This window comes from Pogoniulus pusillus, chromosome 31, assembly GCF_015220805.1.
Source record: "Pogoniulus pusillus isolate bPogPus1 chromosome 31, bPogPus1.pri, whole genome shotgun sequence".
Taxonomy (NCBI): domain Eukaryota; kingdom Metazoa; phylum Chordata; class Aves; order Piciformes; family Lybiidae; genus Pogoniulus; species Pogoniulus pusillus.
Genome location: NC_087294.1, coordinates 15,408,203 through 15,433,095, shown reverse-complemented (window position 1 = coordinate 15,433,095; position 24,893 = coordinate 15,408,203). Strand labels below are relative to the sequence as shown.

The window sequence follows — 24,893 nt, the reverse complement described above, 5'->3', positions numbered from 1 at the left end:
ACTTTGCATGCATATTACTTTTCTCTACATGCATGCATAAGATCACAGAATGCTTTAGGTTGGAAGGGACCTTAAAGATCATCTAGTTCCAACCCCCTGCCATAGGCAGGCACATGTCCCACTAGAACAGATGCCCCTAAGGTAGATACTTATCCAGGTCAAAGTTTACACAGAGACAAATCTACCAGGGTTAGGTACCCAAAACCAGTCGGTCAATGAGGTTTGAAGTGAGGCCATAGTTAAGCACAATTAAAACAAGCATTTGCCCTCTTAACTGCAAAACCAATTATCCTTGAAAGCAGACCAAAAGTGTAGTTTGAATTCTCTCAATCAGCAGAGCCTGGGCTGCACTGGAAAAGCCCTGCAGGACCCTGCCAGGAGGAGGAGTAGTTCCAAGTGCTTTAATGTGGAGTGTAAAGTCACGTACCTCGGCCTCCGAAAGGCTAAGCCGTACTGCTGGCAAGCCAGCCCCACGGTGGGAGTGTAGACAATAGGCATGAACCTCTCAATGTCAGAGGACAGCACTCGGTAGAAAAGCTTCTCGTTGCGATCCTGCAGGCTCATCAGCAGGATGTACCTGGGGGGAATTACAGCAGATCAGACAGAAATCAGCTGAGCACAAAGTAAAGGGCCCGGGAAGGGATCCTGCCCCTCTGCTCCCCACTGCAGAGACCCCACCTGCAGCACTGCGCCCAGTGCTGGAGCCCCTGGGGCAAGAGGGATGTGGAGGTGCTGGAAGGGGTCCAGAGGAGGGCCACAAGGAGGAGCAGAGGATTGGAGATGCTCTGCTGTGAGGAGGGACTGAGGCAATTGGGGCTGTGCAGTCTGGAGAGGAGAAGGCTCCCAGGTGACATTCTTGTGGCTTTGCAGGATCTGAGGGGGGCTACAAGAAAGCTGGGGAGGGACTTCTGAGGCTGTCAGGCAGTGACAGGACTGGGGGGAATGGAACAGAGCTGGAAATGGGGAGATTCAGCCTGGAGGTTAGGAAGAAGTTGTTCAGCATGAGGGTGGTGAGAGCCTGGCAGGGGTTGCCCAGGGAGGTGGTGGAAGCCTCATCCCTGGAGGTGTTTCAGGCCAGGCTGGATGAGGCTGTGGGCAGGCTGCTCTAGTGTGAGGTGTCCCTGGGCACAGCAGGGGGTTGGAACTGGCTGATCCTTGTGGTCCCTTCCAGCCCTGACTGATTGTACGAGTCTATAAATACAGAGGTGGTTAGACAACCAAAGCTGTGCTTGCTCTACAACAGCCTTTCTTGTGCAGGGGATTTCAACTCACAGAATGAACCAGGCTGGAAAAGACCTTCGAGATCACCAAGTGGAACCTATCACCCAGCACCTTCTAATTAACTAACCCATGGCACCAGGAGCCTCATCCAGCCTCCTTTTAAACACCTCCAGGGATGGGGACTCCACCATCTCCTCCTTGTCTTAACAGCAGAAACGGTTCAGACACAAAGGACAACATCTGTCTGGCTGAGACAGAGAGGAGCTGAGAGCATTACAGAGTTGATAAACTCTCCCTACTCAGGAGCCTGAACCCTCTCAGGTAGAAAGCATTAAGCTGTAATTGAGTTTTTGGTCTGGCAGAAACCAATGCTCACACATCAGCTGCTCTATCTGAAACAAGAACACCATCAAATGAAACCTCAGCAGGCTTTACTTTCGTGCCCCAAACCACAAAACATAAACTGTCAGCTTCTGCTGCTCTGGCCTTGGTAGAGTTAAATTCAGAGCAATGCTTCAAAATAAATACTTGGTCTCAATAATGCAGGACACAGCTTCCAAAAACAAACCACACACCTCAGGCTCTGGGTGCCTGAAGTCTGTGTTTGTAATAAAACCTGCAGTGCTTTGTCTCCTAAGGGAAATAAGAAATCTTTGTTGCATCAGAAGGAACTTTGTATTTATTTCAAAAGAAAACCAATGAGAGAAGTAAGAGAGAAATGAGAATGGAAAAAGTTCAACCTTAGCTTGATCTCTTTTTGATTGTCACTGCTCTGGCATTAAATAAATACAGTAGTGCTCCAAGATCCCAGCCAAGAGGTCAAATTTCCAGTGCTGACTGTAACAGCTGACCTGAATCTCTAAGTGACTTCCAGTTCAACCAGTTCACACAGGAGTGACTCCGCTCACTTTGTGAGCACTTAGCACTTAGGAACTGGATAAACCTAAACCCCACCTCTCCCTCTACTAGTTTTAGTAAGTTAGGATGACAGATCACAGATGTCAGGGGTTGGAAGGGACCTCTGGAGATCTTCCATTGCAACCCCCCTGACAGAGCAGGACCACAGAATCCAGCACAGGGCACACAGGAACACATCCAGACAGGGCTGGAAAGGCTCCACAGAAGGAGACTCCACAGCCACTCTGGGCAGCCTGTGCCAGGGCTCTGGGACCCTTACACTCAAGAAGTTCTTGCTCATGTTGAGCTGGAGCTTCCTGTGCTGCAGTTTCCATCCCTTGCCCTTGTCCTGTGCCAGGGCACAAGTGAGCAGAGGCTGTCCCTGTGCCTCCCTTCCTGCCCCCCTGCCCTCAGCTCTTGACAGACATTGCTCAGATCCCCTCTCAGCCTTCTCCTCTGCAGCCTAAGCAGCCCCAGGGCTCTCAGCCTGTCCTCCTCAGGCACTGCTCCAGGCCCTGCAGCATCCTTGCAGCCCTGCACTGGACTCTTTCCAGCAGATCCCTGTCCCTCTTGAACAGGGGAGCCCAGAGCTGGGTGGAATATTCCAGGTGGGGCCTCAGCAGGGCAGAGCAGAGGGGGAGGAGAACCTCCCTGGGTCTACTGGAGACATTCTTCTTAATGCCCCCCAGGACTCCATTGGCCTTCTTGGCCACCAGGGCACACTGCTGTCCATACAGAACTTGTTGTCCACCAGCACTCCCAGGTCCCTCTCCACAGGGCTGCTCTCCAGCAAATCCCCTCCCAGCCTGCAATGGTGCAGTATTATTCCTTCCTAGATGCAGGGGTCTGCACCTCTCCTTGCTGATCCTCATTAGGTTTAAGTTAGGTATTACTTTAACATCTGACCTGGCCCCCTCTAACTACAGGCTTACATAAACACCTTCACTTATGTATACACTTCATGTAGGCTGCTCTCCCTGGATTTAGAACTGACTTGCACTCAAAGCCTTTAGGATGCCAATCACTTTATTACACAGAGGTTGAGGAAATGTATACAACAGATTGAGTCCAAAAGCCTGGAGCTCTGTGTGCTTAGACATGTACTCACATAGACTTTCCTTCAGCACACTCCTGCAACGCCTGCACCAGTAACCTCTTACTCATACTCTAGGGAGACACAAGCATAGGCAGGCAGCTACCCAACAAAGAGTGATGTAGTCAATGTGCATTTGTTTGGGTGCCTCTGTACATCAGGGAAGCATTTCCTTTGTGACCTGCTGTATCAGCCTTTCCTAGAACCACAGAGTCACAGAATCACCTTATCACAGAACCACAGGATCATAACACCTTAGCATCATAGAATCGGCCAGGGCTGGAAGGGACCACAAGGAGCAGCCAGTTCCAACCCCCTGCCATGCCCAGGGACACCTCACACTAGAGCAGCCTGCCCACAGCCTCAGCCAGCCTGGCCTGAAACACCTCCAGGGATGAGGCTTCCATCACCTCCCTGGGCAACCCCTGCCAGACTCTCACCACTCTCATGCTGAACAACTTCTTCCTAACCTCCAGGCTGAATCTCCTCATTTCCAGCTCTGTTCCATTCCCCCCAGTCCTATCACTCACTGACAGCCTCAGAAGTCCCTCCCCAGCTTTTTTGTAGCCCTCTTCAGATACTGCAAGGCCACAAGAAGGTCACCTGGGAGCCTTCTCTCCAGACTGCACAGCCCCAACTGCCTCAGTCTCTCCCCATATCAGAGGTGTAAGCAGCTGCTGCAAGCAGGGCTGGTGCAGGCAGTTTGGCAGCTGGTGGCTGTAGTGAGGTGACAAAAGGAAGGCAAAGCAGTGACCCTCCCCTCATGTCACTGAGCATATTCTATACTTTACATAAATAAAGATCTCAAACCCAAACTCTGTCTTAGGTTACCCTGAGGCATCCTGAACCACCTTTCAACATACACATTAAGTGTGGGGGTGTCAGCTGATGAAAAGCTCAGCATGAGCCAACCAAACCAAACTAAGAAAGGGGGGGGCAGAACAGGAGGATGGGGTTAGGACACAGACTTATGGTTTGATAAGCAGCACAAAGTCTCAGAGCCATACTTTACCTGTCTAGGTCAGATGTCAGCCTTTCAAAGTTCTTCAGAATACTATAGACCTGGGTGTCCTGACCAAGAAAGCAGGGAGGCAGCAAGCCATGAATATTCAACTGCTGCCTCTCCTCCAAGGTGAAAGCCATGCCCTGGGGAAAAAACATACATTAGAAATACTTACACAGACAGATATGAGAGATGCTTCTTCTAAGACAACTCTGCATGCAAGCACAGCACAGGTCAGAGAGTCACAGAATGAAGCAGGTTGGAAGAGACCTCCAGGCTCACCCAGCCCAACCTAGCACCCAGCCCTGCCCAGTCAACCAGACCATGGCACTAAGTGCCCCAGCCAGCCTTGGCTTCAACACCTCCAGGCACGGTGACTCCACCACCTCCCTGGGCAGCCCATTCCAATGCCAATCGCTCTCTCTGCCAACAACTTCCTCCTAACATCCAGCCTGAACCTCCTCATCTGCTACAGACAGGACGAGCTCAGCCGCCTAAGTGTGGTGGTCTATATGCAGGTATCTTGCAGCAGCTTCTCAGGTTCTCAAGCCCAGCAGTCCTGCTCTGCAGTGCTGTTTCGCAGCCATCCAGCAGAGAGGGCTCTAGGTCCAGCTAGGCTCACACCGGATTGCTGCACTCTGCACACCTGGATGGGGACAGGCTTCAGCCCCTGGAGTGCAGCCTCACCGTGACAACAGAGGTGGGCGCTTCGACTTAGCACTCTGCAGCTGTTGGAGAAGACCAAGAGTGTGACCACCTAAAGCAGCACACGGGCAAGAAAAGGCAACCAGAAATGTTAACCCTTGCCTGGTTTGCTTTGCTTACTGCTTTTACACCCTCAAAAGGAAGTAGCTGCATGGAAGGGATAAAACTTACAGCCACTGTTGAGCCTTTCAGGTCAGCATTTGCAGTTCCTCAGGGGCTGTGCTTCCCATGCTTCCTCCCATGCTCTGCTTCTGGTTCTGCACTCACCACATCACAACCCTGTTTTTGTGACTGTGGGGTGGAAGGCTCTTTATTGCTCCTTTGACATAGATGCTCTTTGGTGTTCTCAATTATGTCAGGAATTATACCCAGAATTATACCCAGAACTTCTCTGGGTCTGCTTTTTGGTTGTTTGTTTTCATTTTCAGGGAGCTCAACTCACTGCAAATACTTTTAGTTCTGAATGCATCAGAGGAGAGACCGAGGGAGTTGGCCATGTTCCAGCATCTCACCATCTCTCAGCTCTAAGCCACCAAAAGGCACAGGTGTGGCTTTAGGCACATGTTTCAGACAGCTTTTTACCAAGAACTATCTCCTGACATTTGGCATTGGAATTTCAAAGTGGGTTTGGTTTGTTTCTGGAGTCCTAACAGAGCTGCTGCAGTGCCACTGAGCACACAGCATCTCTTTAACAGCTGTCAGAAAAGCCAGGAGAGCTGAAGGGTATTCACAGCCCAGCTCCAAGTCATAGGATCACAGAACCAAGCAGGCTGCAAGGGACCTCCAAGCTCATCCAGTCCAACCTCTCACCCAGCCCTATCCAATCAACCAGACCATGGCACTAAGCCTTTTCCTGAACACCTCCAGGGTTTTCAAAAGCAAACTTCAAAAGTCAATTCAAGGGGAGAAAGTGAAACAGAAGTCTCCCAACAAAGAAAGCACAAACAAATACAGTAGCTAATAAACACACCCAGAGACTCCTGACTCAGAACAAATGCAGATGGCCTGAAGGAGATCAGACTTCTCTTGGCAAACTCTTCATGGGAACGTGTGGGCTGCTTGGCAGCCTTGCAGGGAGCTGATCCTGTGCCTGCACACAGGCATGATTCAGCCCAGCACGTTACAAGTGACACATCCCAGCAGCCTTATTTTAGCCTACTGCAAACAATTATCTGGGACTAAGCAAGTAAACCTAGCTTCAGACACTGCCATGCAGATTTATTAGACATAATCACAGCAAACCCTTTTGGGTTTTGCACTGCATAATCTCTCCTCACCTCGGGTTACTGGAGCCTGGGTTACACAAGCAGCAGGCAGTAACAAGCTGAGCAGCAGCAGAAGTCACCCAGATAACAATACACACCCAGAGACTGCACACTGTGGTGTTAGGCAGGGCAGGACTGAGTGGAGTTGGAAGCTAAATTTAGCTGCTCAGATGCACTCGGGGTACCAATCCTCCCATGACACTTACTGGTTAAAATAAAAAGCCTGAGGAAGGAAGGCTCCAGCTCAACCCAGAGCAGACACCTTGCAGGCAGTAAGCCATGCTCAACAGAGCTGTGGGCAGTCATGCAGTGGAGGATGTCCCTGTTGACTGCAGGGAGGGTTGGACTGGGTGATCCTCGGAGGTCCCTTCCAACCCAGCCCATTCTATGATTCTGCTGTTCCAGTGACTGAACTGACTATAAGCCAAGTTCAGGTTTGCACCCAGGAGCCCAGGAGCACTTGAGAGTGAAGATCCTGGAGAAAACAGCATGGCATAGCTCATGATGGCAGTAATACCAACTACAAATCACAGGGCCACAGATGTTAGGGGTTGGAAGGGACCCAAAGACATCGTTGAGTTCTGTCACTCTCTGATAGCCTAGAAAGTCCCTCCTCAGCTTTTTTGTAGCCTCTCTTCAGATCCTGGAAGGCCACAAGAAGGTCAGCTCAGAGCCTCCTCTTCTGCAGACTGAACAGCCCCAACTGCCTCAGTCTGTCCTCATAGCAGATGTGCTGCAGCCCTCTGAGCATCCTCCTGGCCCTAATTTAATCTATTGCAAATCAAATCAGAGCAGGGGAATGAGAAGAAAACCTACATCTTAAAACACCTTCCCCTCACTTCTCTCTTCTGCTCTCCAGGCTCAACCGTGTCCTAATTTCTCTACATCCTCCCTGCAAGCAGCAGAAGGGATGGAGAATGGGGGTTGTGGTCAACTCATCACAAGTTGTCTCTGCCACTTCTTGCCCCCCAGGGGGAGGACTCCTCACATTGTTCCTCTGTAGGGTGTCTCCTCCCCATGTGAAACAGCTCTCCATCAACCTCTTTGACAGGCTACAGCTCTTCTCCAGAGCAAGACCTCCATGAGCTCACAAGTCCTGCCAGCAAACTTGCTCCACTGCAGGCTCCAGAGCCTTGGTTCGAGCTCTGATTCTGTTCCCTGTCATTTGAAGAGTGGCAGAGGAGAAAGCAAAGTCATGCAGCAGCTTTCCAGAGCATGGAATCAAAAAGTTAACTTGATCAAAAGAAGAGTCCTGCTAATGGCAAGAACAATTCCATCCCAAGCTGCTGCACCAGATGGATTCACACAGCTCTGCTTTGGCCAAGATGCCACCTGTCTATCGCTTGGATCTGCTTAGAATCTGAAGAGAGAAGATCAGACAGAAATAACTCAGGGGAAAAGCTGGGATAAAAGAGGAGGCATTGCCTCTTCTGGGGTTTGTTTCACTGGAATGCTCCCCAAAGAGCTGGGCTCACCAAAGCAAATATCAGATTAAGGAAAAGGGAGTATTATGGAAATGCAATCTGAATGGTAGTTAGGGAAAGCAGCCAATACAGAACCGTCTGAGTTTGCCTTCAGGCACAGCAGAGCTCTGCCTGGATGAAAATCCATCAAGGTGAGAAAACGCCAAGAATTGCCTCCCGGCAGCCCAGACTCCTTGCAAGCTGCTAACCTCTTCAAAGCAAAGCAAGGATCCACACAGAGTGCCAGGAGGTCAGGGGCTGGAAGGGACCTCCAAAGCTCATCCAGGCCAACCCCTCTGCTAGAGCAGCATCACCCAGAGCAGATCACACAGGAACACATCGAGGCAGCTCGTGAGTATCCCCAGGGAGATGTGTAAGAGAGGGAGACATTCATGGCCCTTCTCTGGACACCTTCCAGCACATCCACATCCCTCCTATAACAGAGGCTCCAGAACTGGACACAGTCATTGCAAAAGACACTACATTTGGCTCCCCTCCTTCAAGAGGTTTGCTCTCAAAAGTAGTTTCTGGTGTGGCACAGGAGCCTCAGTGTTAAGTTTCCCAGCGTAGCAAAGCAGTCCTTGAAAGGAGCAGATTTCCATCATCAGCACTGCTGCCCAAATCCAGCCCATATGTCTGAGCCCCAACATGCAAAAGTTTCCAGCCACAGCTTCTTCTGCTAGCAGGAAATGCGAGGAGCTCTAGGATCCATTTACAGGAGTCATGGCAAAAACTCCTTAGAGCAAAAGCCTCTTCTCATTGCTGACAGGAAGCAGGCTTGGTACTGCAAAGTCACTCCCTGCAGGCACAGACTAACATTAGTTGTGTCCATCTCACTCTCACAGTGGCCAAAACGAGGGCAGGAGAGGGCAGGAGAGGGCAGGAGAGGGCAGGAGAGGGCAGGAGAGGGCAGGAGAGGGCAGGAGAGGGCAGGAGAGGGCAGGAGAGGGCAGGAGAGGGCAGGAGAGGGCAGGAGAGGGCAGGAGAGGGACACAATAAGGAGTTGCTGGGAGCTGCTGGAGAAGCACAAGCAGAGAACTGCAGGATTGAAATGACATGACTGAAAGCAAGGGAAATGAGAAGTTAAGCAGAAGGCCCAAGCAGATGGAAACCTTAGGCTGCAGAAGTGACATCTCCTCTTCCGGGCAGGGTGGGCAGGCTCAAGAGGGCGGTGGGTACAGCACTGCGGGGCAGGGAGAGCTCTGCAGCAGTGCTGAAAACCTGCAGCCTGGAGAACAGCGCTAGTACTGCCTAAATGGCCTTGGGCACTCCAAGCTCAGCAGCAGCAGGGCCAGGGGATGCAAATCACAGCCCAGGAAGCTCCACCTCAACGCAAGGAGAACTTCGTTACTGCAAAGGTGACAGAGCCCTGGCACAGGCTGCCCAGAGAGGCTGTGGAGTCTCCTTCTGTGGAGCCTTTCCAGCCCTGCCTGGATGCGTTCCTGTGTGCCCTGTGCTGGATTCTCCACTCCTGCTCTGGCAGGGGAGTTGGACCTCAAGATCTCCAGAGGTCTCTTCCAACCCCTGTGATCCTGTCTCTACACTTCTACCACCTCTCTCAACAGCACAAGTACTCATGCACAGCTTACACTTTACACCACTCTCTCAGTGGAAAAACTTTTTCCTAATGCCCAATCTAAACCTCCCCAGTCTCAGCTTGAGCTGGGGGTGTGAAGCCTGCAGAAGAGGAGGCTCAGGGCAGAGCTCATTGCTCTCTACAGCTACCTGAAGGGAGGTTGTTGCCAGGTGGGGTTGGGCTCTGCTGCCAGGCAACCAGCAAGAGAAGAAGAGGACACAGCCTCAAGCTGTGCCAGGGCAGGTTCAGGCTGGATGTTGTTATGAAGTTGTTGTCAGAGAGAGTGATTGGCATTGGAATGGGCTGCCCAGGGAGGTGGTGGAGTGGCTGTGCCTGGAGGTGTTGCAGCCAAGCCTGCTGGGGCACTTAGTGCCATGGTCTGGCTGGTTGGGCAGGGCTGGCTGAGCTTGGAGCTGTCTTCCAACCTGCTTGATTCTATGAAAGCAGGTACCCAAAATGTCATCCACTGGGAAAGCATCTCCCAGCTCAGGAAGTTTTTCAAGGTGGAATCTTTAAGTTGCTGTGTTAAACCAGAACTGTTTGCTGCTCCTCTGCAAATTGAGGGCTTCTGTTGAACAACTTGAGCAAGTCTATTATTAGTAGGACTACAGTAAGCAACTAAAAAAACAACCCTATTACATGCTCTAATTTCTCCCACATGTGGCAGAATGAGCTGAGCAGCATGTGGAGATTCCTGACCTTTTCTATTCTGAAGGAGGGACACAAGTTGTGAAAGGCTCCCATGCAGCTCTTAGAGCCACAGACAGTGAGAGCCCTCTGGACTGCGTGCGCAGCAGCCACACTAATCCTCTCACCCATGAACTCCCCCCAGGGACTGCACAGCCTGCCAACGAAGAAACCTCTCTCAGGACAAGCATCTGAAGGAAAACAAGATTTTTGAAGTCTCACAGGATCACAGAATGCCAGAGGCTGGAAGGGACCTCCAGAGGTCACAGAATGGTTTAGCTTAGAAGGGAGCTCAAAGCTCAGCCAGTTCCAACCTCCCTTTGTCATTAGGCAGGGACACCTCTCACTAGAACAGGTCGCTCAAGGAATCAACCAACCTGGCCCTGAACACCTCCAGGGAGGTGATCACAGAATGACAGAATGTGATCTTTGACCATATTCTGTGATCCTGTGCACCACAACCTCCCTGGGCAACCTGTGCCAGTGTCTCACCACCCTCAATGCAAACAACTTCTTCCTAACAGCCACTTTCAATCTCCTTTTCCCAGTTCAAACCCATTCCTCCTGCCATGACAAGACCTTGTCAATAGTCCCTCCCCAGCCCTCCTGCAGCCCCCTTCAGATCCTGCAAGGCCACTCCAAGCTATCCTGGAAGCCTTCTCTTCTGCAGGCTGCACAGCCCCAACACTCTCAGCCTGTGCTCAGAGCAGAGCTGCTGCAGCCCTCTCAGCATCTTGGTGGCCTCCTCTGGACTGGCTCCAACACTTCCATGTCCTTCAGGCACTGGAATGAGCTGCCAGGGAGGTGGTGGAGTCACCCACCCTGGATGTGTTTAAGGGTTGCTTGGAAGTGATGCTTAGGGCTATGGCTTAAGTTGAATCTTGCAGAGTAGGGTCATAGGAGGCTGAGGGCAGAGCTCATTGCTGCCGACCTGAAGGGACATTGCAGAGAGGCTGCTGCTGGGCTCTGCTCACAGGGAACTGGAGACAAAACAAGGGGGAATACCCCAAGCTGAGCCTGGGGAGGTTTAGACTGGACATGAGGAAAAGGTTTTTGATGGAGAGAGTGGTCAGAGAGTGGAATGAGCTGCCCAGGGAGGTGGTGGAGTCCCCCATCCTGGCTGTGTTTCAGGGTGGTTTGGATGTGGTGTGTGGGGCTGTGGTTTAAGGTGAATCTTGTAGAGCAGGGTTCTGGGTTGGAGTTGGTGCTCCTGAGGGGCTGTGCCAGCCTGCATGGTGCTATGATTCTTGTAGTGGGGGTTCCAGAACTGTATGCAGCACTCCAGGTGGGGTCTCACCTGTAGGAGACTGGTGTGGGAAGTACCCTAACCTGAGCATGGGGGCTGCCAGTGCTCTGCTTTCCTTTTCAGCAGAACCCAGAGGAGAAAAGCATCACATTCTTTTTCTTTGTGGTGCACTTGCTGTATTTCCACTGACACATGCACATAAGCAAGAATAACATGATTAAATTATTCTGACCTGTGCAGTCAGAAAGCATCACACACGGCTCACGAGGGCTGCCAAGTGAACAGCACAGCCTGGGCTTCCAACAGCAGCCACAGCAGCACATGCTGGCTTTCTTCCTAAAAAGAGGCTCTTGGTAAGTGGAGATCCTGACTCAGCAAAAGCATTTTGTGCTGTTTCTACTCCGTTATCATCGACTGGCTCAAGTGCAGCTCCAATACATCTCCTTCAGGGTTAGTCAAGTCTCATGGCTTAGTCTTATCTCCTGTAAACTCCATGGCTACCATAGCTCTACCCAACTCAGTGTGGTCCAGAAAGCTTTACCATGAGGAAGAAGTTAGGAAGAAGCCTGGATGGGGCACTCAGTGCCATGGTCTGGTTGATTGGATAGGGCTGGGTGCTAGGTTGGCCTGGATGAGCCTGGAGGTCTCTTCTGTCTGGTTGATTCTATGATTCTGTATCAGTTTCTAGGCTACTATTTAGGGCATCCAGAAACTGCTGAGAATCCAAAGAAGACTCCAAGTTGTAAACCAGTTTGGAACAAGGTAACTAGCATTGGACAGCTGGAAATGGACAGGGAAAAGAGGAGAACAAAGCATTTAAAAACAAGAGACAGAAATGCAGCAAGATGGATATGAATTGCCCCCTTTTCCAGGTGAGTGACAGCAGCTCTGGCAGCAGGACAGACCATGCTTTCTACCTGGCCTGAACTCAAGGAAAAGCTCCACAGAAGCCTGCAGTGTGAGTGCAGCCCAGACACAACCCTGTGCTGGGTGCAGCAAGAGCAGTGTGGGCACAGGGCAGGGGAGGGGATTCTGCCCCTTGGCTCTGCTCTCCTCAGACCCCACCTGCAGTCCTGGGGGCAGTTCTGCAGCCCCCAGCACAAGCAGGACATGGAAGTGTTGCAGCCAGTGCAGAGGAGGCCACCAAGATGCTGAGAGGGCTGCAGCAGCTCTGCTCTGAGCACAGGCTGAGAGAGTTGGGGCTCTGCAGGCTGGAGAGAAGGCTTTGGGGAGAGCTTGGAGTGGCCTTCCAGGGTGTGAAGGGGGCTCCAGGAGGGCTGGGGAGGGACTATTGACAAGGTCTGGTCATGGCAGGACAAGGAGGAATGGGTTTGAAGTGGCAGAGAGGAGAATGAAAGTGGCTGCTAGGAAGAAGTTGTTTGCAGTGAGGGTGGTGAGAGACTGGCACAGGTTGCCCAGGGAGGCTGTGGAGCACAGAATCTTTGATCCCATTCTGTGCTTCTGTGCTCCACAGCCTCCCTGGAGATGTTCAGGGCCAGGCTGGATGATTCCTTGAGTGACCTGTTCTAGTGGAAGGTGTCCCTGCCTAATTGCAAAGGGAGGTTGGAACTGGCTGAGCTTTGAGCTCCCTTCCAACCTAACCCATTCTATGACTGCAGTGTTGCAAGGTAAGAATTTGTGTGCTCTGTACCAACTGAAAACTGACTACATTCAGAACTGCCAAGCTATTTCAAGGCCATTCATGACTTCTTTACATGGGCCCTGCCTGACCTCATAAATAGACAGCCATGCCAAATCCTCTGCCACGTGAGGAAGAGGAAGGCTTTACCCAGCCTTTGCTTAAAGCAATACAAGTGGTAAGCCTGGTCCTTAGAGAGCATGGCTTGAAATCTGGGCTGAACAAAAAGCAACAGCACAGAGAAGATAAACCACACTGCTTTTATGCTAAGACCATAGGAGTTCTGTGCCTTGAAGGCATACATTTGTATGGTTTAAAAGACAAAGAGCAGATGTCTTCTGTCCAGATCTCTGTGAGAAATTGCATTACCTCGAGCTTGCTGCTACACATAAGCCATGCATAGAAGTAACATACCAAAATCCATTGCCTTCATGAACAGATTACACAGCAACTCTAGCACATTCCTTTGCAAAGACCTTCACTGAATACCCTATACAGAGGGAAAAGCTTTGAAGCCAAGCAGGCAACCAGCTCTCCTTCTCCAGGCCTGAAAGCTTTAGATGAAGGCTGTAAAATGCCATCTACACCCTGCAGCAGCCTGGAAAATACAAGGAACCCAGGGAGAAAGTGGAAAAGGAGGCATCCCTGAGCTCCAAAACACTCCTGGAAGGCAGGCAGCCTGGAACATCTTGGGCCAAGAGAAAGGAGGCATCCCTGAGCTCCAAAACACTTCTGGAAGGCAGGAAGCCTGGAACACCTTGAGCCAAGAAAAAGGAGGCATCACTGAGCTTCAAAGCACTCCTGGAAGGCAGGCAGCCAGCCTGGAACATCCTGGGACAAGAGTTGTGTTGGAATCAGGGCAACTGTCACAGAATCCCAGAACTTGAGAGGTCGGAAGGGACCTGCAGAGAGCCTGCCTGGGCTCCAGGCAAGAGCAAGACTTAGATGCTTTTATTTTATTTCAGCAATTTAATGATCTCTGTTCTGACTCCTACCTGTGACTGTTGAGCTCTTTCACAGTGTTTAGGCAAAGAGGCTTTGCTGCCTCTTTTCTAACACACCTTGACACAGGTGAAGTCATGTATCCGGCAGATACATGCTTTCTGCAGTCATGTATCTGCAAGGAGGGCTGCATCCAAACAAGCATTGCTGGCAAAGACAGAGAGGGAATTCTGCCACTGTCTTCTGCTCTGCTGAGACCTCCCCTGCAGTGCTGCATCCAGCTCTGGAGGCCTCCATAAAGGAAGGACATGGACTTGAACGGAGCAAGTCCATAGGAGGGCCACGAACCCTCAAGAGCAGCTCTGCTGCAGACACAGGCTGAGGGAGCTGGGGGTGTGCAGCCTGCAGAAGAGGAGGCTCTGGGCAGAGCTAACAGCAGCCTGCCAGTGCCTGAAGGGGCTGCAAGAAGGCTGCAGAGAGACTGTTTGCAAAGGGCTGCAGGGACAGGATGAGGGCAATGGCTTCAAACTAGAGCAGAGCAGATTGAGATTGGATGTTAGGAACAGGTTCTGCAGCAGGAGGCTGCTGGAACACTGCAACAGGTTGCACAGGGAGGTGGTTGTGGTCCCCTTCCCTTGGACTCAATGATCCTGGAGGTCTTTTCCAACCTGATTAAACCTGTGACATTGAAGGTGAGGCTGGAGAATGCTGTGGGCAACCTGCTCTAGTTGAGGATGTCCCTGCTGAGTGCAGAGGGGGTTGGACTGGATGAGCTTTGGAGGTCCCTTCCAGCCCAGATGCTATGAGTCAGCTAGACACTAGAACTGAAAATGTTACACATGCTTCATAAGCATCACCATGCAATCACCTCCTGCACAAACTGAAGTTGTTGTGGCTTTTTTCCCTCTAGTCATTAGAATTTTTTAACAGTCATTAGTAAAAGCTGGACCTGTTTTTTGCCCTTGGGGAAAAGGTAGCAACATTATTTCCTAGCAAGCCTTCTCCTTCTCATGCAGAGCAGTGACTGGGTACTGTCCAACCTCCACGCCAGAAGCTAACTCGGAAGTGCACATGGCACAAGAGGAAGAAAGCTGAACTGTGACACCCCACCTGACCTGCATGTCCAAGTCCTCCCAACACCTCTAGGACATACTCTTTCCCAAAGGCACACACAGATCACTTACAAGACAGATGAATACTAACTCAATGCTGCCTTTTGGGGGTGGGTTAGAAGGGCTGTGTGTAGCAGGTCCAGAGAGGTTCTCCTGCCCCTCTGCTCTGCCCTTCTGAGGCTGCATCTGTAATATTGTGTCCAGTTCTAAGACTCTCACTTCAAGAAAGACCTCAGGGAACTGCCTGAGAGAGTCCAGCACAAAGCCAAAGATGCTGAAGGCAGTGGAAGATCTTCCTTAACAGGAGAGCCTGAGGGAGCTGGGGCTGTGCTGCTGGCAGAGGAGAGGCCTGAGGGGGTAACGTCATGGATGGTTATCATTATGTGCAGGTGAGTGCCAAGAGGCTAGAGCCAGGCTCTGCTGGGTGATGCCAGTGCCAGCACAAGGGGCAATGGGTGCAAGCTGAGGCAGAGGAAGTTGCAAGGAAGCATGAGGAAAATGTTTTCCCTGTGAGGGTGACAGAGCACTGCAAGAGGCTGTCCAGGGGGGCTGTGGAGCCTCCCTCTCTGGTGATACTCAAGAGCTGCCTGGATGTGTTCTGTGTGATCTGTTCTGGGTGCTGCTGCTCTGGCAGGAGGTTGGACTGGATGAGCTTTGGAGCTTCCTTCCAGGCCACTGGATTCTGTGATTCAAGACTAAGGACTCCATTTATCTAAGCAAAGGCTTAAAGCCTGCTGCAGTCATCCAAGCCACTTGTAGAGATGTTTATTTCACAGGTAACCAAAAAGAAAAGGCAGAATTGAGACTTGAATTTTAATATTGAGCTTGGGGGGACCATAAAAATCCCTTTTTCTAAGCCAGCAGCAGGTAACAGTTGCTGCTTGAGCAATGAAGCACAAACATGCAATGACCAAATGCACTGCTGCTCCATGACTTGTTCATATTTTAAGAGCAAAACAGCAATGAATTTACTGTCTGAACTCCTACCCCAGATGAGCAGATCCTGCCATATTTCTTCACCTTTGGCTCAAAGCCACAAGCATTCAAAGCATAAAAGAACCACGATGGTACATATTCTTCATGCACACAAAGTGTTTACTCTGCACTTCCTCAGCTTCCTCCACACTGTAAACAACCTCCAGCCCTGCACAGAGGATTGTGTTTCACACAGGAATAGGCACTAACAGTATCCAAGTAAACTACTGACACCGATTTCAGCAGCAGGAACAGGCTGCCTGCAAGGACTGCCTTCGGGGTGCCCTGTGACCTCCTTCTGACTCAGGACTTTTGCTCCCTGAGTTACCCAACAGATCACCTTAGCAATGGTTAAGCTTTGAGAAGACCAAAACTTGTTTCCTCATGCATGCCATTTAGGTGGTTTTTTTTTCATATTAACTCCTAAAAGCAAATTATAGAATCATAGAATCAACCTCCCTGGCTCAGGACCAGGTTGGATGAGGCCTTGAGCGACCTGTTCTAGTGGGAGGTGTCCCTGCCTATGGCACAGGGGGGTTGGAACTGGCTGAGCTTTGAGCTCCCTTCCAACCTAAACCATTCTCTTGCATCCCAAAAAGAGAGGAAGGCAGGTAAGAACACCAGGAGGCCTGCATGGATGAATGGACATCCCTAGCTGCAAGAAGAAAGCCTACAGAGAGTGGGAGCAAGGACAGCTAACCTGGAACACACTTTTCACCCCTTCCTCAGAGAGCAAAGAAGGGCTGGGGAGGAGGATCTCATGCCTGCAGTGGCCCCAGCTTGTCTGCTTTTCAGAGAGGGCTGAAACAAGAGTCAGCAGAACTGGATATATAAACCAAAGAGTGCCAAGGCAGACCTTCTGCACTCTGGCACATGCTTGCTGCAGAAAGCACCTCCATGCCCTGCAGCTGGTTCGACCTAGGCAGAAGCAGAAATTCTATCTCAGCTCCTAGCAGCCACCGGTAGGATTTAAAAGCAAAGCAGCACCGGAGCTCTGCAGCAAAGCACATTTAACCCACTCCAAACACACAAAGCCTGTTTGCAGGGTGCCCTGTGCCAGGATTAAGGCTCCTATTCAAGCAGCATTTATACCCAGTGGGCGTAGATAGCCTCAGCCTAAAGTAAAACAAGGTCAGCTTCCTCGGTGTTCAACCGCTGAAGTTCACAAGAAAGTGACATCACTGCAAAGGGTTTTCAATGCTTGAAGCAGCTTCACAGCAAAGCAAGTTCAAGCTTTAGCTTCATGCAACAAGTCCTAACACTGTCAGGTGCTATTGCTTATGACACAGTTGCTGCAGCTTATGACACAACCTCTTCTTTCCTTTTATTTGCTTTTCACCCCAGTCACAGAACTTGGTTCCGAGCTCGCTGCCTCAGCAAACTTTTTTCACAAGTGCAAGCAAAGAACTGGAGGCCAACAGGAAGAGAGAACTTAACAACCTCAGCAACGTAGGAAGAAAAGTAATCGGAGGCCATGAAGACTGCAAGCCATATACATAAGCCAAGACAGTGGGAAAATAACCTGACTGAAACACTTTATGCTTTACTGAGAGCCCTGGGGCTGTTGAGTCTGGAGCAGAGAAGGCTGAGAGGGGATCTGAGCAATGTGTGCAAGCAGCTGAGGGGTGGGGGTCAAGGGGAGGGGGCCAAGCTCTGTTGGGTGCTGCACAGCAAGAAGCCAAGGAGCAATGGATGCAAAGTGGAGCAGAGGTTTCAGCTCAAGAGAAGGAGAAACTTGTTTGGAGTGAGGGTGGCAGAGCTCTGGAGCAGGCTACCCAGAGAGGTTGTGGAGCCTCCTTCTCTGGGGACTTTCAAGCCCTCCTGGCTGCATTCCTGTGTGGCCTGCCCTGGGTGATGCTGCCTTGGCAGGGGGCTTGGACTGGCTGATCTAACCTTCTGTGATTTTCCCAAGACTCTTCCCTTACTAAGAGAATGCAGCACAAACCTGCCTTAAGGTAAGAGAGATGGGAAAAGCCTCTTCAGACACACTGTAAATAAAAGCACTCATGCCAAAAAAGAAATCAAATGATAATAAACTCTGCTTCACAACTCCTCCCTCATGCTTCAGAAAGGTGCCTTCAAGCAGAAAGAATACATTGGCAACACAACGACCTCCTGGACCAGCCCTATGGCACCCACTGGGTGAGCCAGCCCCAAGCTCACACCCTCGCCAAAGCCCAAGCGTGCAAGGCAGCTGCGCTTCTGCCAGGCTTCAACCTATTCTCCTGCCTGGTGAAGGGCAAACATCCCACCTGAACAGCCTCCTGGTTTAGGCTGTTGTTTCACAACAGAGCAACTCTAATGCCAGAGACCCCAGTGATAGACCAAAGATGCAATTGCTCACCAAATACACAGGCAGAATCATCACAGAATGTGAGGGGCTGGAAGGGACCTCCAAAGCTCATCCAGTCCAACCCCCCTGCCCCCCTGCTTCAAAGAGCCCAGCACAAAGCCAAAGATGCTGAAGGCAGTGGAAGATTTTCCTTAAGAGGAGAGCCTGAGGGAGCTGGGGCTGTGCTGCTGGCAGAGGAGGAGCCTGAGGGAGGACCTCATCGATGGTTAAGATGCAAAGGGAAATGCCAGGAGGCTGGAGCCAGGCTCTGCTGGGTGATGCCAGTGCCAGCACAAGGGGCAATGGGTGCAAGCTGAGGCATAAAAAATTCCATGCACACCTGAGTAGGATTTTTTTCCCCTGTGAGGGTGACAGAGCACTGCAAGAGGCTGCCCAGGGGGGTTGTGGAGTCTCCCTCTCTGGAGCTATTCCAGAGCTGCCTGGATGTGTTCCTGTGTGATCTGCTCTGGGTGCTGCTCTGGCAGGGAGGTTGGACTGGATGAGCTTTGGAGCTCTCTTCCAGCCCCTCACATTCCATGACTCTGTTACCTAAAATGACAGGCAATAAACTGAACCCTGATGAGTGTCCATTGACTTGGACATGTGTCCTTCAGTAATTCATCTCAGTGTGCTACAACCCACTGCTCCTCTGGATTTTTGATGCATTGCTGCTGCTGCTGAGATGAGGCAAAGAGCATCACAGAACTGTCAGGGTTGGAAGGGACCCCAAAGTTCCAGGTGCCCTGCTGTGGGCAGCAACACCTTCCGCTAGATCTGCTTGCCCAGAGCCACAGCCAGCCTGGCTTTAGAAACATCCAGGGATGTTGTTAAGGCCAGTGGCCCTGTAAAAGCAGCAGCGGTTTCATACATGGGCAAATGCCTCAGCATGGGAAATATGTATATATCACTTAAAAAAATCACAAAACCACCAAACACTTTAACTGAGGTTTCCCCCAGTGGAGCCTGCACCTGTTTGTGAATTGCATACAAAGCAAAACACAGCAGATTTTAACCTGGAGCTTTAACATACTTCACTGCTTAGTATGCTCTGGAAATCCTGCTGCCTAGGCAGGAGCAGAGGGCACTGGGCAAGAAGGACTTTTGGGTGACATTCTCACAGCTCTCCAGTTCAGCATAAGCAGTGCTGCATGCATTGAGTGTGCAGAAATTCAGCACTGCATGGAGACAGGCATTAAAAACAACTAACTGAACCACCCCTAGCTCCTCACTTCTTCTTCCATCCATGGTTAAAGATGTCCAAGCAGAAATGATTGCCAGTAAAACAATCCTTCTGGCTCCTCTGAGCAAAGCAATGCACTCCTTGGGGATGCAAGCCCCAAGCTTCCCCGTCCTGCAGCACACTTCAGTTCTGCCTGCTTGACAGGGCAAGTGTCTCCATTTGAGACCCTGAAAACATCACTTGTCTTCATGTTTTTCACAAGCCACCAGCAGATACCACTAAGCCTGTTCCCATGGCCTGCTTGTGCCAAGTATATGCAATGAGGACTCCTGCAGCTGGCACCACCTCCAGAAGAAAGTGCTGATAGAGGAGAGCTCTTAGGCAGGCCCCAGGAGACAGCAGGAGGTTCTGGCACTTCAGCAGAATTGCAAACACTCCCCATACCTTATGATCATTAAAGGAGAGGTTTTATCTGCTCCCTATAGAATCTTTTGCAATCTGATGCTTGTTTAACAGAGCTGGCAATAAAAATCCAACCGGGAGTACCAGCCCCGCAGCAGGCAAGCCAGCCTCAGGCTAGCAAACAGGCAGCCACACTGGCAACCCTCAGCACTGTTCATTCACAGGGTGGTTTAGGTTGGAAGGGAGAGTCACAGAAACATCCACACTGGAAAAGCCCCTCAGGAGCACCAAGTCCAACCTAGAACCCTGCTCACCTTAAACATAGCCCCAGGCACCACATCCAAACCACCCTGAAACACAGCCAGGCTGGGGGACTCCACCACCTCCCTGGGCAGCTCATTCCACTCCCTCACCACTCTCTCTGTGAAAAACTTTCTCCTAATGTCCAATCTAATCCTCCCCAGGCTCAGCTTGAGGCCATTCCCCCTTGTTTTGTCTCCAGTTCCCTGTGAGGACCTCAAAGCTCATCTAGTTCCAATCTCCAGCCATAGGCAGGGACATCTCCCCCACTAGAACAGGTTGCTCAAGGCCTCATCCAACCTGGCCTTGAACACCTCCAGGGAGGCTGTGGAGCACAGAAGCACAGAATGGGATCAAAGATTCTGTGTTTCTGTGCTTCACAACCTCCCTGGGCAACCTGTGCCAGTCTCTCACCACCCTCACTGCAAATTTCTTCCTAACAGCCACATTCAGTCTCCCCTCTGCCACTTCAAACCCATTCCTCCTCATCCTGGCATGACAAGACCTTGTCAATAGTCCCTCCCCAGCCCTCCTGGAGTCCCCTTCAGATCCTGCAAGGCCACTCCAGGCTCTCCTGGAAGCCTTCTCCAGACTGCAGAGCCCCAACTCTTATAGCCTGTCCCCAGAGCAGAGCTGCTGCAGCCCTCTGAGCATAGAGCCTAAGCCAGGAAATGAAGGACCCTTCCTCTAGCATCTCATTTTCAGGTATGCTGTCCAGAAGCAGGATGGATGATATTTCACAGAATCACAGCAAACACCCTTTTGGAAGAGACCTCCAAGCTCATCTAGTCCAATATTTGACCTAGTTTAGGGTCAATCCTAAACCATGCCCCAAAGTGCCCGCTCCACAGGCTGCTTGAACACCTCCAGGGATGGCGACTCCAGCACTGCCCTGGCCAGACCTTTCCAGTGGTTAAAACCTTTCCAGTGAAGAAATACTTCCTGGCATCCAGCCTGAACCTCTCCTGGGGCAGCTCAGAACCATTTCTTCTGCTCCTGACCCTTGCCACCAAGGAGCAGAGGCTGCCCCTTCCTCGCTCCCACCTGTCTTCAGGTTTGAAGGTAGAGAAGACAGCAATGAGCCTGCTTTGGCTCAGGCTGCCCTACCTTGGCCATGTTTTAGAGTAAGCTCCATTTGCTTCTTAAAACAAGGTGGATTTTTTCCCTGAGTTGGCTTTCATGGCTATTCTGCACCAGGCTTTTTTCCTTGAATAGTGCCTCAAAGCAATCCCAAGCCAAACAGCCTTTCCTTGGTTGCTTCTTGGGGAGTTTTATGTTTGGGTTAAATTTTCCTTTCACCTGACCTCAGGGGACCTCCTTAGGCATACACACAGAGAGACCTAAGACAGGCTCTAAGGAAACCTTGCAGCCAAGCCCCAGGACTAATAAAAGAGTCATTCATCTAACTAATACATGGAGCTTCTAGTGATGAAGTCACCCTCACCAGTAGGACTGGAGACATCGTTTTTGTCCATTTCTACAACCCAGCAACAAGTCCAGTGCCTGGATACACTTCTCCAACGGCTACACTTTCCAAGGCAGAGGTGCAAACCAGAGCACCATTAAATGCGATACATAAGAACAACTCTGGGATTAACGACTGGACAAAGGCTTCATGTGCTAGGCATGGTTTATCATCTACCTCTGCCTTGGCCCATGTTTCATTTTGGCAGCAAGCTCAGGGCCTGCCATGCCAATTAAGGACTGTTACTATCTGAACTTCGAGTCTTTCTCAGAGCTGTGCAAGTGTTTCACTTACTCAGCTCTATTTCTTCCAGACCAGGCTGATTTGGTTTATCAAGCTGACCTACCATTCCTCAGCAAATCAGAAACTGAACTGAAAGGTTTTGCTGCGCTCTGGCATCTTTTAGGTGCTAACTGCATTCGCTGATGCACAGCAGAGGGGAAAGTGGACTTGGATGTTACAGCTGCATGCAGGGTAATAGTGACAAAAATGCCTTTTCCACCTGCCAGGGGACAAAGTGCAGGACAGCAAGAATCATAGAATCACAGAGTCACAGAATCCAGCAGGCTGGAAGAGGCCTCCAAGCTCTGCCAGCCCAACCTAGCACCCAGCCCTGCCCAACCAACCAGACCATGGCACTAAGTGCCCCAGCCAGGCTTGGCTTCAACACTTCCAGGCACAGCCACTCCACCACCTCCCTGGGCAGCCCATTCCAATGCCAATCACTCTCCCTGGCAAGAATTTTCTCCCAGCATCCAGGTTGTATCTCCCTTGGCACAGCTTGAGACTGTGTCCCCTTCTTCTGTTGCTGGTTGCCTGGCAGAAGAGACCAACCCCGACCTGGCTGCAACCTCCTTTCAGGTAGCTGCAGACAGCAATGAGCTCTGCCCTGAGCCTCCTCTTCTGCAGGCTGCACACCCCCAGCTCCCTCAGCCTCTCAGCCAAGCATGCCTGCAGGAAACCAGGTGGGGCAAGAGGGCTGGAAAAGGAGGGCATAGGGAAAGCAGGGGCACGGCAGCGGGGAATCGCATCAGAGCGGCGGGACTTCCACGGGATCACAAAATGCGAGGGACTGGAAGCGCCCCCGCAAGATCACCTATTCCAAGCCCCCTGCCACAGCAGCCTCCTCCCCGGGCTGCCGCCGCTTCCCTTCTGCAAGGTGCACAGGGGTCGGCGCCCGCCGCGGCGCACTGCGCACCCCGGAGGCAAGGCCGGTGGGGAGCGGGGCCGGCCCCGGGCCCCCTGCCGCCGCGAAGGCAAAGGAAGCGCCGCCCGGCCCGCAGGAAGTGCGGCTGCCCCGGTCCCGCCGGCCCCGGCCCGCCGGCTGCTTCACGGCGCTGGCCCAGGGGCTGCGCCGCGACAGGTGGTGGCGAGCGGAGCCTGCCCGGCGGCCCCACGGCCTCGGGCCCGGCGCCGCAGGCGGCCTCCCGCCGCGGTGGGCTTCTCCGGCAGGCGGGGGCGAGGAGGCGAAGGCTCCCACCCCTGTGCCCAGCGCCTCGGGGCTTGGCGGCCGCCCCTACCTTGTTGAGGTGGGGGTCGCGCAGCACCTCGTAGCCTCTCTTCATGGTGAGCTGCAGGGCCCGGCCGGCGCCGCGGCTCTCAGCTGCTTTCCCCACTTGCATGGTGCGGTGCGGCTCGGCTCACTGCCGTCAGGTCGTGCGGGAGCGGAGGCAGAACGGCGGCGGCTCCTCCTCGCTGAGGTGACCGCCCGACGGGGTGGGGTGATCCTACCGGGAGGGAGGGGGCAGCGCCGCGGCCGGGCGCCGCCGCTGCCGGGGGTCACCGGGGCGCCGCTGAGTCACCGGCGCTGCGCGCAGCCCCAGCGCCCCGGCGAGCGCCAGGTGCGCAGCCAGGCAGTGCCAGGCACGGGCGGGAGCGCGGCCCCGAGGCCCTCTGCGCTCGGCAGGCTCTGGCCCGGCGCGGCCGCTGCAGCCCAGCCCTGGGCCCGGCGTTCCTAAGGGCCTTACACCTCCTCCCTTCCAGTTTGCTCCTCCCGATCGCGCCGAGCCCGCAGAGGCAGGCCGGCCGCTAGCCACCTGCCGGGGCACGCCGCTGCTAGCGGCTCGGCATCGCCTCGCCGGCTGTGCGCAGGGGATCCGGCGGCACCCGGAGCCGGCCGCGCCGCTGCTGAGGGCTGGCGAGCACCGGGAGCCCGGAGCCGGCGCCGCACGCAGCAGCCGGGCCTGCTTCAGCCGCACTCAAGTTTCGCTTTCCTTCGGCTATGAAATGACTCCGGAATCCAGTCTCTCCCGGCGGGGCCGGGCCGCATGGCTCTGTACTTGTCAGGGGCAGGCCTTGGATGTAATTAGCTTTGGGCCGGGGGAGAGCAGTGTGAGGCTTCAGCTGTGCTGTTTGCGGCTATGCCTGGCCGGGATGGAAGGTGCTGCAGCGGAGCAGCTGCTCCACTGCCTTGTCCTCCTGCCATACAATCACAGAGTGCCAGGGGCTGGAAGGACCTGGGAAGCTCATCCAGTCCATACCCCCTGCCAGAGCAGCAGCACCCACAGCAGATCACACAGAAACACATCCAAGCAGCTCTTGAACATCTCCACAGCCCCCCTGGGCAGCCTCTTCCAGTGCTCTGTCACCCTCACAGGGAAAAAATTCCTCCTCAGGTTCACATGGAAGCTCCTCTGCCTCAGCTCCCACCCAGTGCCCCTTGTGCTGGCACTGGCATCACCCAGCAGAGCCTGGCTCCAGCCTCCTGCCACTCACCTGCACATCTTTATTAACATTAATCAGGTCACTCCTTAGTCTCCTCTCCAAGCCTCAGCTCCCTCAGGCTCTCCTCGTAAGGAAGATGTTCAGCTTCCTTAATCAGCTTTGTGGCTCTGTGCTGGCCTCTCTCAAGCAGCTCCTTGAGCTGGGGGGCCCAGAACTGGACACAGTACTCCAGATGAGGCCTCAGTAGGGCAGAGTAGAGAGGCAGGAGAACCTCCCTCGACCTACTCAGTTGTGCGGTTGTGGAGCACAGAAGCACAGAATGGGATCAAAGAATCCTACACCCTAACCCTCACCCTAACTCTAACCCCAACCCTAACATCTAACCCTAACTCCAAGCCCAACCCTAACCTTAACCCTGAACTTTAAACACTAAACCCTAAACCTAACCCCAACTCTACCCTAACCCTAATACCCTAATCTCTAACTCCCTAACCCCAACCCTAACCCCCAACCCCGAACCTTTAACCCAAACCCTTAACCCTAACCCCTAACCCCTTAACCCAACCATAACCCTGACCCTAACCCCTAACCCAACTCCTAACCCTCACCCTAACCCCAACCCTAACCCCGAACCCTAAACCTAAGCCCAACCATAAACCCCTATCCCCCAACCCCGAACCTTTAACCCCAACCCTTAACCCTAACCCCTAACCCCATAACCCTGAC

General features: G+C 52.5%; 1 protein-coding gene across 1 annotated transcript in view; it reads right to left on the bottom strand.

Annotated features, from left to right (window-relative positions):
• ME1 (malic enzyme 1) overlaps window positions 1–23,290 on the bottom strand; it is a 92,797-nt gene extending 69,507 nt beyond the window's left edge. The window contains exons 1-3 of the mRNA XM_064169265.1: window positions 23,024–23,290; window positions 4,224–4,357; window positions 428–577 (exon numbers count right to left, since the gene is read on the bottom strand). Coding sequence (XP_064025335.1) covers window positions 428–577; window positions 4,224–4,357; window positions 23,024–23,125 — 386 coding nt within the window. The 5' untranslated portion in view covers window positions 23,126–23,290. The remainder of the gene's footprint in view (window positions 1–427; window positions 578–4,223; window positions 4,358–23,023) is intronic.
• Window positions 23,291–24,893: the final 1,603 nt, after the last annotated feature.